General features: G+C 37.0%; 1 protein-coding gene across 1 annotated transcript in view; it reads left to right on the forward strand.

Moving 5' to 3' along the window:
* The first annotated feature begins 1225 nt into the window (after window positions 1-1225).
* MKL2 (MKL/myocardin-like 2) overlaps window positions 1226-13288 on the forward strand; it is a 57804-nt gene continuing 45741 nt past the window's right edge. Inside the window, exon 1 of the mRNA XM_009886585.1 lies at window positions 1226-1379. Within this exon, the coding sequence (XP_009884887.1) occupies window positions 1226-1379 (154 nt within the window). The remainder of the gene's footprint in view (window positions 1380-13288) is intronic.

Here is a 13288-nt window from a genome sequence, read left to right on the forward strand (position 1 = left end):
TACTTGCTTATATTTCTTATTTTTAAATTGGCACTTTCAGCAACATGATTCTTTACCCCTTTTAGTAGCGTAGGCCATTCTTTGGTGGTCATGATAATTTATTGTCATCTTGATGTTTTTTAAAATACCAAGTAACATTTGAAATGTTTTTGGGTATGGACATTGAAACACATGTTGCATTTTGATAACCTTTATATACACACCCCAACACATGCTGTATTTATATTCAGCATACCTGAAGTTCAAAGCTTAAGGCTGAGTATGTGCAGCAGTAATGTTTTGTAAGAAAAATAACTAAAAATAAACAATTTAACAATAATAAGACATTTCTTTTGTTTTATGGATCTTCGTGAATTGTTAATATTTCATATTGTTCGAGTTTCCAGGAATCCAGGGATAGGCTTCATTGAAGTTCACGTTGATTTATTGAAATTGTAATGACTTGATAGAGTTCTGTGAGCTATAAAAAGCCTATGCCAGTAATTCATACTTAGGTCTCTCCTCACTGTAGATTAAGTACCACGTTAATGATAGAAAGGAAAGAAATAATAAATTGTGACTTTTATTCCACTCTGTAGCATATTTTACAGTAAATCGCTAGTATGCAATAAAGTCAATTTGAAAAAATTGATGGCAAAAAGCCTTCCTTCCTGGAGAGCTTAAAGATTAACTAGTTCTGTTAACTAACAGTTCTTTGGTGGTATGAAGTCCTGTATTAATACCAAAGTTGATTTTTGATCCAAAGGAAAGTTGTGCAGTGCTTCAAAATATTAAAAGCCGTTTGTATGTTATCATATATTAATCCAGCATTCTCTAATATAAGCTACCGAAAGAAGAAACAAAAAATGGTTTGCTGATAAACAGGCTGGGTCACTTGCTAGTAGGTAAGGCGCAGGAGCTTCCAGATGTCCATATTGAGAGTTCACACTTGTGTAATTTTTCTGTCAAAGTGAGCAGAGAAACTGTCCTGCTTCTCAGAACCAAATGACTGTCAAATTGCTTGTAAATACATTGCTTAACTATATTTTTGAAAACCCGTAATACTTGCGGAAAATTATTCAATAATGTATATATAATTGTGAAGTTGAATATTGTGTGCAAAGGAACTGACCAAAACCAAGAAAGTAATGTGTCTACATGATTATTTTTTTCTCTTGTTATTTTCATCAACTATAGGGTGATTAAGAGACTGCTTGCTCTCCCTATCTCCAGACAATTTAACACAATGGATCACTTGGGGACAGCAGATGCTGAGGATGACTCTGGATCGCTAACACGGCTCGCTCCTAGTCCTCACAGCGAAGCAGTTGCACACGAGTTCAAGGAACTCTCGTTGCAGCCCCATCAGTACTTGCCTCCGCTCAACGAACGGAAGAATGGTGAGTGCAAAAGTGACTGTTCTCCTTTTTCTCTACATTTAAGCAATGTTTTCTATGGGAATAATGATGTTTCTTTGTTTTCTTTAAGTAACGTTAATTGAGTCTCTGCACTTGCTGTTCCCAAACCACGTTATGTAGAGTTCAGGTGCTGCAGTGTTTGGTACGAAGTCTGTCCTGACCAGTTTCACCTGTCATGGCAGCTTGGAAGGCTGACTTTAAAACCCCAACTGGAATACTTTGTTGAGGCATATAGAATGGACTTGTTTATATTTTTTAATAGTTTTAAAACCACAGCTAGTGCATAATAGAAGCATTAATTAAATATTTTTGAGAGTTGGGATCATTATCAAGAACAATTTTTTTACCTGCAATATAATACAGAATTGAAGTTTCACATTGTATCCCAGAAAGTTTAATTCACCACATAGTTTAAGGCTGAACAACGAAAGAAAAATAAGATTTACATTTTGGGAATCTTTCCAGTATCTTTCCTCGTTGTTGATGTTGGCATGGCAACTTAGGAAAAAAGTGTTTCCACTGTTACAGTAAGCATCAGGAAGAATTAGGTCTGAATCCAAATGTAGGCTCGTTTTTATTGGGGAAAAGGCAGGAGCCTTTCTTTTTCTTTTCTTTTCCTTTTTTTTTTTTTTTTTGTGTTTGTTTGTTTTCTCACACTAAGGTCTTATAATGAAGATTTGTTTTCCAGTATTGGTAGTAAATAGTGGGAACACTGAAAGTATGTAAATGAAGTATTTGGGTTTTGAAGCATTTTTTAAAAATCAGCTTAGCTATTAATTCAGTTGTAACAGTATAAGCATTATTAAATAATAAGAAAACTACCTAAATATCCCAGCGTTAAAACAGAAAAAAAAGGAGAGATTTATTACTAGACTGTATGCATATGAACTACCTGGGGAGAGGTCCAAATCATAGTGTTCTGTGTTTCTGAAAGACATGGAATATTGTCTATAACCAAGATGCTCCTGTTTGCATAATGAGGGACTAAGTCTCTGGTGCTTTGTGTACGTACCCTCAGTACTACCCTCAGTGCTCCAGGAAAGAAAAATGTAATAAAGGGAAAATATGGTAGGGGAGAGACTTGGGCTTAGCTTATATAAATGGGGAGTGACAACCTCTTTGAATACTTGAGCTTGTCTTTTACAATTGCTTCCTTGCTTTTTAGTGTGTATAAAGATCCTGAAATACAGAATACTATGTTAACTGATAATAGTGTATTCAAAGTATTTTCAACTAAGGAACCTATAGCTAATTTATTAATATCTTGGCTCAGCATCCTTAAGTATTATTTTTTGTAAGGCAGAAAAAAAGTTGTAACTTCAGAGACATAGTTTTTGTTGGCTACTATTTGATGTTAAATTGATAATAGGTCTGTCTATACCAGAAGCTTGTTTCAAGACAGCTTGCAACACTTCACCTTTTTATCAAGGAAGCAAGAGAAATACGTATTTAAAGAAAGCTATTTCATAATGAGGCTAAAAATGCCAACACTTTACTCATAAACTTCATCAAAAAGAGAACATAGTGGGGTTTTTTGCATCCTATGTGAATATACTATACCTCTGGAAAATTTGTTTGTTTTCTTTTTAATTGCCTGTAAAACCAAAACGGATGACACAGGAATCTTTGAGTGTAAACAAGTTAAACTTTTCATTTTTGAAGGCTACTACCACAAGAATGAACTAAAAGGAAAAATCCCTTTTATAAGGGGATCCCTTATTAAAATCCCTTTACTAAGGATGAAAATCCCCACTTTATAAGGGATGGCAAGCTTGTAAATTTCTCTTTTGACAAACCTTGCTGTGACTGTGTTAAATACATATTTATCCCCTTCAAGTAATTTCATTATTTTGTTATCTTCCTGCTTTTACTAATAAAGATAAATTGTCAAACAAAGAGTAAAACAAGGTATGCAGCTTCAGGCGTTAAACTTACTCATGTTTGCTATTTAGTCTTTTGATTTTAGTTCTTCTGTATTGGACAGTTGGTTCTTTTCTTAGCCATTCTTCCCATAACTTGAAAGTATTTTTGTGCTTTCATGAATTAGTGAAATAATTTATAGGTAGGTTTTGTATTGTCTTCGTGTATAACCTCCTTGTTTATTTTCCAAAGAAAAGGCAGTGGCAAGAGATTTTAATGCTTACGGGCTCTGGCTTGTTGAAATAACAGAGGAGATTTTCATAAATAAAGTGGTGATGGGGAAATGAATAATTTGAGAAGCTGCCTTTCACTCCTCTGTGCCAGCTGACTTAAGAACCGTTGCCCTGTTACTCTTCTCTTCATTATGTATCATAATTCTTCTTATGCCTTAGGATACTTAAGAACATTTGTCCATAGTAAGTATCAGGCCTCCAACGAAGATTTTAATGCGTTCTCTGAGGAAGAGATTGTAGGAGGTTCACATAATGGCCATGGCCTCACTTCATCTGTGTCTTTTGTGACAAGACTAAGTCATCTGGCTGGGCTTGGCCAAAAGACTAGGCATTGTTTTCAAGGCCATAATTAGCAGAACCCTATTCCTTTTGAAAACGAAAAGGCTCAATCATCTGCAAGGCAGATTGAGAAATCATGTAACTGGAGGAATTTTTGGAGGAATGCAGTCTGATAGATGTGATAAAGAAGTGATTGGTGGACACTGGTGCAATTTCCTATCTTTTTCAGTTTTATGGATCTTTCTAATGTTTAGGCATCCTGCCACTGAGAGAGTGCTGGTTTAGTAGTATTTAAATAATTCCTAAATTAACTTAAGAGGAGAATCCTAGTTCTTTTCCTGTCTTTATGCAAAAGATCCGACTATATCTGACTTCATTCTGGCTGGCTGCTTTTGTTCTTGGAAGAAACGGACATTTGTGTTCAAATTGCTTTCTTAAAATGACAAAAAGAGGTTTGGGCACTGTCATTCTCTAGAGCACACAAACTACTGTTCACCCATAATTTCAGGGTTAGTAATCTTGGTTAATTTAGTTAAAAATGATTTATTTTTTTTTTTTGTAGAAATGATAAAAGTCAGAAGAAAACTTGTAGAAGTAAAATTTGAACTAGATGGATTCATGTTACAAGTAGCTTTAATACTTTGTCTTTATTTTTACTTTTTACCAAAACTGGATTTCGTCAGGAGTATTTTAACGTCACTATTTTATAAAGTCCATAAGCATAAGAGATTTTAGTACAAAGAAATACAAAAAAAATCTGAAATGTTTAAGGGTTTTTTTTGTTGAATATTTTTATGCAGAAAGCATATTTATGCGGTAAGCATTGTGCTTACCGTGAGCTTTGGTAGTGATCCTTTAAACCTTTTGTTTACTTGAAGGAGTCTTTTGGCAGTAATCCAGTAGAAGGCTGAATTATTCCAGTACTGTTCTGTATAGTGTTGTTATGCTGGCTTGCACAAGTTAGTACAGAAACTGTGTTTCAAGCTTTTCCAATGACAGTGGAAGTGTGGGAGGCTTATGCTTTGGTTTGGCTTTTTTTACATGGAGGTAATCACAGCAGGGTAACAAAAGTACAATTAAATTGCACGCGCATGCCTGGTGAGCTAAAGTCGTTTGAGATCTTACTGCTTTGTCCTTTTTTTTACATTTTTCTCCTTTTCTGTGGTCCAGTTTCCCCCCACAGATCACAGTCATACAACAAAGCTAGCATAAGAGTTCAGGTGAGCATAGCTCAGTACTTTTTAGTGCAAAAATCTCATCGTTTAGATTAAGCTCCACTGGAACTGTTGTCCCTTGAGCTGACAAAGGAACACTTATATGGTCTGCCAACTCTGTTGAAGAGGTTGTAACTTACAGTAGAGGATCAGTAACAAACAGTGGAGGACAATAGCATCTTCAGCTTCTCCAGGCATTTACTACATGCAGGTGTATACTTCCTGATTAAAGACAAATGGATGATTTCCTCTCAAATGTCATTTTATGGACAGTTGTCTTCCATCATAAAAAGTCTGTGAAACACAAATATTAACCAATTAATGTTTCATGTTTTAATAGCAGGGCAAATAATGGGAGTTTTCAAGCTGATTTGATAGATAAAGGTTTTATGGCAAGGCTGAAATTCAACTGAATCATGTCAAAAGCAAAAACTGTAATTATTTGTGGTTAGAACAATGAACTGTTTATAGAAGGTAACCTTGTACATATATTTGCATGTAGTAACAAAGAATCATCTTTCCAGGATGTTGTATGTTGGTCTTCCGGATGGTCACAATTTTAACATTTCCTTTTTACTTTTGAACCGCTTTCAAGTTAATGGCTGTGGGCAATACTGGATTACTAATGAAATTAACTTCAGTTTCTTGTTAGTTGGCATCTTTCTGGATAATTAAGCAATAGATACAATGCATCAATCATGTAAACTTGTGCCCTGTTTATTGCAGCATATTCTTGTGCCTGTTCTCTGGAGGTCAACTCTTGCTCCACTTGCCAAAAAGCAGCAAACATTACGTTTTAATTGGTTCTGCTTTTTCTACTTGTCACCTGCTGAGTGGCCACCAAAGACCTGCCTGTGCTTCTGGCAGTCTAATGGCAAACACTGGTGTATAGACCATGTCTGTCATGTGAGCAGTTGTGTAAATGTAGGTTGGGAACCAGAATGCCATGGCCTTAAGAAGCACTTGGTTTGCATCCCCAGCTGAAGGATGCTAGGTGGTGTACACTGTATTTGCTTTATTAGTCAAGCTGCTGTGTCCTTAGGAAGGACAGTGCTTGGGGGAGGAGAAAAGCGACACAGATGAGGTTCTTCTTTAGGGGCAGGAGGGACAAAATTGATAACTAGGTGTTGTTTAGCTGGACTGCAGTGGAGGAAGAATGACAGAGTGGCCGGCAGCATGGCACAGCTGAAGTACTAGTCAGAACAATACAATACCCACGCGCTGTACCACAGTTTCACAAGCTTCTGTCTGAGAGCCAGGAGGCGGGAAGGGAGGGAAGGATAGGCTGTCTGCTGCTGACAGCAGGAGGGTGGATGGGAATGATGCCGTTTGCAGCCTTCTAACCTGCTGCTTCAGAGCCAAAGGGTGGGAAGGGATTGCACATGCAGATACCATCAAAAAAAGAAAGCACTGCATGAGGAAAGTTTTTTGCATGCTGAATTAGTACTTTCCCAGAATTGGTGAGTATGCCACTTTGGCTGTGAGAGGTAGGTGAGAAGGTTTGGGTGTCAGGAGCCATGCAATCATACTTGTTTGAAGGTTCCTGTAAAATGAAAAGGTCCTAGCCTCTATGTTTTACAGCACTCTCTCTTGCCTTTGCAGTGGCTTCCTTGACTATCCCACTGTGCCACAAGCTCCAGTGGCTACTAGTTTCTGAAAAAGAGAGACATGCAAGTTACTCTCGTGCAGTTGTCATCCACAGGTTAGAGCCTGGTTATATTCTTGTAAAATGGGTAGAGAATTGGTTGGCTCCTGTATGGGCCGCTGACTGCCCTTTGCCACTCTGTAGGCTGCCTTCAGCTCTGTCTCAGCTATAAATCATTTTGGATTGTGAGTGTGCTTGTTCTCTATCCTCTGCATTGTGTGGAAGAAACAGTTTTGTTCCAGCTAGTGGAAGCTAATGGGTGTCTGCTGCTTTAATCTGAGAACCAGACTAGATACGGGATTGTGTTCCGGTTCTGTTTGGGCTTGTGTGTCTTGTACTGGAGGAGGGTAGAAAAGGCTTTGATGTGTCTACTGTTGCTATCTGCTAGATCTCACTCTTTGACGGCTAGCAGCTAATATTCTACAGCAGAGTTGAGCTAATTAAGAAGAGAGCTAAGTCTTGGATGTTTTGTCAGGAAAAAAGCCTTGGGACAGTGAACATCTTAAAGTAAAAGCAAGACTGGTAACATCGTTATTAGAAGAAATTAGCCCAAAGAAATGAGTGCTTCTGGCTGCATAAGAACAATGATATTTAGGAGGAAAGACCTCAAGGCACCAAAGGTCAGATGAGAATGACAGCTTCTGATGGGGCCATTAGAGCTTGTGGGAAAATGTAGTGAATGAAGGTGAAGATGCAACATGCACAAGCCCCTGAAACCAAAACAAAACCTCCACAAATCCAAAAAAAACCAAACCAAAATGAAAAAACTCCAAATGGTGTATATTGAGTCCTCCTAAGGGACCAGTCAAGCCAGCTGGGAGACAGACGATTCCAAAAATAACTGAATGAAATCTACATCACACTTAACCTAATGATATTATTTAAATAAATTTGATGAACCAAGGAAATTTTTCTGGCATCTAAAAGAGTCGTGGGTATATTAGTTTGCCTGTTATCTCTTATCTTCCACTCCCTCATTATGTAGCACTGGTAACATGCATTCTTGGCATAGCTTTATGGCTTCTGAACAAATTCTTAATCCTCTGTGCAGTTAATAGATTTGAAGCTACAAACTTGATACTAGGGAATCAGGTGAAATTTCGGATGTCCTGCTTGTATCGGTGTATGACAGGGTTTTTTCCACTCTCTTGAGATTTGCCATTAGGCATATTTTTTCCTCTCCAAATGGCACATAGGTAGGTTACTGTGCTTAGAAGTTATTTTCTTGAGAGAGTTGAGAGAGATAAAGTGGAGAAAAGATGGCTAGTGGGAAGACTAGAGAACAACAAATGGAAAATAGAGTTCCAATTAAAGTAATAGATTGGCACAGAAAATAATTGAAAATGGCAACGTAAATTCACCAGTTTCATAGTCACTAAACTGAAAGCCAAGAGATCTGGAAAAGAGCATACAAAAAACAAAGCCCCAGAGTAAGTATATTCTAAATGACCTATGTAGGTATAGATGTATACAATTTATATAAGTTTACAATAGAAGTGTGTGTGTGTACCTATATAGTATAGTGTATATATAGTGTGTGTGTGTGTATGTGTAGAAGAATCTTTTCCCAGAGAGTTGTGGAATCTCCATCCATGGAGATACTAAAAATCTGACTGGGCACAGTCCTGGGCAGCCTGTTCCAGCTGACCCTGCTTGAGCAGGGGGTTGGGCTAGGTGATCTCAAGAGGCTGCTTCCAACCTCAGCAACTCTGTGATTTGTCTTTCCTTTAAGGTTTTAATAGTCCATGGAACATTCAGTGCAAATATTCTACTAAATAATTGTTTGTAAGAAAACACAGCTTATTGTAATTAATATATATTTGTCTCTGTGGTTTGGGTTTTTGGGGGGGAGTTTGGTTTTGTTTTCTTTAACAAACAGTGCCAGTAGAAAAAACAATGTCTTTCAATGTGTGGATTCTTTTGATCTTCCTGTAAATATATGGATGTTGTGTTATCTGTTATGAGACGAGAGCAAACGGAGTAGGTACTGATTTCCCAGTAAGTCTGTCTTTGTCATTGGTACTGCCAGTTCCCACAATCCTAGCATTCCCAGGGCATCAGTCAGTGTCTACAAGGAACAATTTTCAAATATTAAAGCATGTGAAAAGACATGCAGGCCAAAACTCAGAGCTCTCTAGGGACTGTGACCTCTTAAATGGAATATATTCTGACATTTTCACAGGCTACATGAAAGAATTCCAGCAGGGTCATTCCATTTGGTAAACTTCTAAACAAACATTCCGTCATTTTAGTTTGATTTATAGGTTTTTATTTTTTTTTTAATTATCTGCTTATTGTGAAGAGATTAACATGGGAGACATGACCTGTGACTGACTCAATTTAAGGCATCTAGTATATGTGAAAAGATCCGGTTAGAGGGCTTGGCATTTGAGTGATTATAGGAGATACGGAAAGTATGTTTTCCTTTAAAGAGATCTCTTGATCAAACTGTCTTATTCTAGCTTTTTTTCCCGTGAAATTCCTTGCGGATAACTAAATGCATAGCTAGAAAAGAATGTTGAGTTAATTTTAAATTCCACTGTATAATTGTTTTAAATTGCTAGAACTAAATTCTAGCTGCGTATGTTGTCATTGAAATGTTAGCTTGTGATACAGCCACTAAAAGAAGGTAGTGTAGTGCAAACAGAACTGGTAATTGATGTGCAGTATTTACATCAGCCTTTTGCAAATCATAGGTAGCGTGGCGGATGACCAAATACTGTCCTTTAAAAAATATATTTTTTTTATATATATGCAGTTAAACATATATAATATAGATAAAAAAGATATTTTTTTTATATATACAATTTTAAAATATTTGTTTAGATGTCTACAGGCAAGGCTCAATGGTAGGGAATTTTCATTTAAACAGTGAACATTGCCAACGTATGTCCTCCCTTAAAAGGAATTTGTGGAGGTTTTAGTGGGAGAAATAGAACACGCAGACTTATAAATTCGGTATCACTGTAAGTGTTTGGGATTCTTCTGGGAAGAGTAACCGAGGGAGGTGGTGACCATAATTTGGATTGTTTGGGTCTTTGTTACCACAGTGGTGGAGAATATAGGCCCAAGTGTCCAGTCCTTCTGAGGTAATTCCTTAGTCACAGCATAGTACACAATGCTATTTCAAAAATTACTCAAATTTTTTCAATGGACTTTTTGAAAAACAAAGAAAGATCTACTTGATGTTTTACTAGCAAAAGGATGTGAAGATGAGGGACTTGAATGTTTTGGGGTTTGTATTTTAAATACAAGCGTAAGACTGACTGTATGAGATTTACTCCTGATTTGTTTGACAAATGTCTTAAGTGTTCAAAGCAAAGAACTTATGTACTGGTATAGGTTTTTTGAACAAAACAAGAAGGCAGAATAGGAATCTATTGTAAGTGGCAAGTAGAAGGGGGGTTGAGGAACAAACAAAAAACTGCAGAGCAAAAACCCTGAAGTTAACAGTTTGAGGTAACATTCTTACTGTTTAAAGAAGTAATAGAATAAATTATAAAATGGATTATTTAAATGAATGTTTTAGTCTGTGTAGTCAAGCACTGTTTTCCTATGCGAAGAAATTACTACACAATGATGAACCAGATTATCCTAACACGATAATAGAGGACCAAGAAATTCATCAAGGTGTGCATAAAGCCAAGATGAAACAAGTCTTTGAGTAATTAAGCTTTCCCCCCCCACTTCAAAATGTTGTGGTAGTGAAACAGATTAAATACCTGAGACTTTCCTTTTTTTTGCCTAGAATTTAAATTCATCTGTAGGGTTTTTGTTTTGTGGGATTGCAAAGGACTGAGCTCCCTATGATGTGAAGAATTGGAATGTACTGTTAAAGCAATTGCTGCTTAGTGACTTCATGTTTAATGAGGTTGTAAAGTTGCTCACAGTTAGTGATCTCACTCACCAGATCACTGATACTGAAACAGATAATGGGTCTACTCTGAGTGGCAGACAAGCAGGCACTGTGGAGGGTACAATGGTGCTGCCGTTTCCTCCTGTACATTGTGATTTTGGCAAATACCTATCAGGCGCTTCCTCTTTTTAAATAATGCTTTTTCTGTAGGTTGAGGGTTGGCAGAATGCTTGAAGGTCTGTGTTGAGGGAGGATGGAAAGAAAAAACATTGATTATCTTAGATTAAAAGCAAACAAATGTTTATGAAAAACTAGTGCAACACGTTGCTATGAGATGAGACGTTACTGGATTTTGGTTTATGGAACTGACAGGGATGTTCCATTCTGAAGCCGTTTTTTCTTCATTTCACCACTTGTATACAACATACACAACTCAACAACTCATTAACAGGTTTCTGTATGATCTTCAATGTCATTTAGCTATTTCTTTGGGAACAGGTACGTGTTCAAAGCACAGAGGTTATACATCCAATATTTACTTCAGAAATGAGTAGTTCTCTTTCCTTTATTATGAAACCTCTATTTAAGTACACAGCAGCAGAAAGACGGGATGAAAATTTAGCAATTTGGAAAAGTCTTTTGGCCTGATTTTTAATAATGCCATCAATTTCAAATGACAATCCAAATTCCCGCTGCCTTTTAGAAACTGAACACCAAAGCATTTCAAACTGAGTGGAGTTGAAAGACCCCAAGCTTCTTTTGGATATCTTTTCTGTTTCATGGGTTGTGTTCTATTTATTGTATAACTGCTAAAAAGAAGAAAAGGCTTTAAAAAGTAGTCAAAGAACAAACAAGTTGCTATTGTTTCACTAATAACTGTTCTAAAGGATTTTTTTGTTACAGGACCAAATGGGTAATTTGAATGGGAAAGTATTAAGGTCCCACCGTTGAAGTCCTTCACCAGTTCTTTTAAGACAAATGTGGAATTAGCATCCTTGAAAACCAACAGTGAAAGTTACTGCTGTACAAAGCAGTTTTTATCTGTCAAAACAATGACCTTCGAGAAACATGGGAAGTATGTTTAAAGTATCAACATGGTGTTGGTGGCTGATGACAGGGCTTCTGCCATTTTGCAAAATCTTTAAAAATTTTAATCCGATTTGAAAGTGCATAGGTAAATCTCAGAAGTAGGTATGGTGCTTTAGCAGTCAAAAGTAGGAACATACATGAATGGTTGGAGGAAAGTTACAAATTTATTTTCTTTAGTAGGGAAAAGGGAGCTCTTAAATGGCAGGTGGATTGGTTTTCTGCGGATCATGAGGAGGCACTTTGCCTTGATTCACATGGGACCTGCTTGTGACTGGAAGACACCTTTGCACAACTGAGTATTGTTAGTTAGCAGATGAATTCAGTACTTGAATGTGCTAACGTAGTACCGTTGTTAGGAATGCGAGAAAGTCGCTCATAAAAACATGCGCTTTTCCCATGTTACAGTGCTGCAGCTACAGCTACTGAGGCGGCAGTTGTGAGATGCCCCCAGGTGCCTGTGAAGCTGTCTTGGAATTTTAGACTTTTCTAATAGACGTGTTGAGACATGGTGATGATTTCTTCTTTGAAGGTTTATCACTAAAAATAGTAGAACTATATTGTTGATCACTCAAGCAACCAGTATATCCTAATTATCAGTTGAGCTTGGATTAATGTATATTCAAAACTTCTGGGAAAACAAGACGATGTTGGAATACGAGTCTTTTTTCATGACGTGCCTGACATGGGGGATAAATGTGATTCTTCACACAGGGATTTAAGAGAAACTGTTCCCTGGGCAGAATATCCGGGCATTCTTAATATTCAAGGTATATCTGATTGCGAACAAAACCTATTTTCTTCTTCCAAGGTATCTTTCTTCCTCTTCAGTTGTTATATCTGCCCCCACCCCAGCTATTCAATACTGGATAGCATTTATTGGCAACTACAATATTAGGCTACATTGAAAATACGCAGCATCATTTTGACCATTCGTCTCTCCTGGTCTGCACAATAATTTAATCATTATTTTTCTCCATAAATTCTGTGGTTCCTGCTTTTCTTCATAAAGTTACTTGCAAATTACTGTTGAGATTTTGATCAGAGTTCTTAAAAGTGTTTTAAAATACTAATCTGTACATTAGCTTGTATTGAACTGGGAGGTGAATTTGAACCAAAATATTAGACTTCACTCCAAGTGGCTGAAGCATAAGCATATTCGTTTCTGTAAACTCTGCTGTGGCGTGGGTACCTTTGAAAAAGGAGAGGAGTGGATAGCAGGAGCTCCATGCTACTGAAGCTCATCTTTTTGAACAGGTGAGAAACATTGACGAAGGCTTGAACTGCTGTTCCCCAGCTCTATTGCTGTGATCCAGCATTCACTTGAGCGCTGGATGCTTGATTTATATAAAGCACTATAAGCAGATAGGAATGGATAGAACTACCTTCAGAACTATGACATTTGAAGGAAAATGAATTACTTCTTAGAATCTTTAACTGCCCACTTCCTTACTAGTATGTTGATTGTTTAAATTTCAATATACTCTACTCTCTGCATCACTTTGAGATTGCTTCAGACCAAAGCACTGATCTTTTGGAAAATGTGTCAAGTGCATTGTACCGTTCTCATAAAACAATTTCTGCTGTTACATATTGTTATACTGTTTGAATATAATTAATCCATCCAAACTGTTAACTTCTCAGTTGGTACAAGAAAA

The sequence above is a fragment of the Charadrius vociferus genome, unplaced genomic scaffold (genome assembly GCF_000708025.1).
Source record: "Charadrius vociferus isolate BGI_N301 unplaced genomic scaffold, ASM70802v2 scaffold46, whole genome shotgun sequence".
Classification (NCBI taxonomy): domain Eukaryota; kingdom Metazoa; phylum Chordata; class Aves; order Charadriiformes; family Charadriidae; genus Charadrius; species Charadrius vociferus.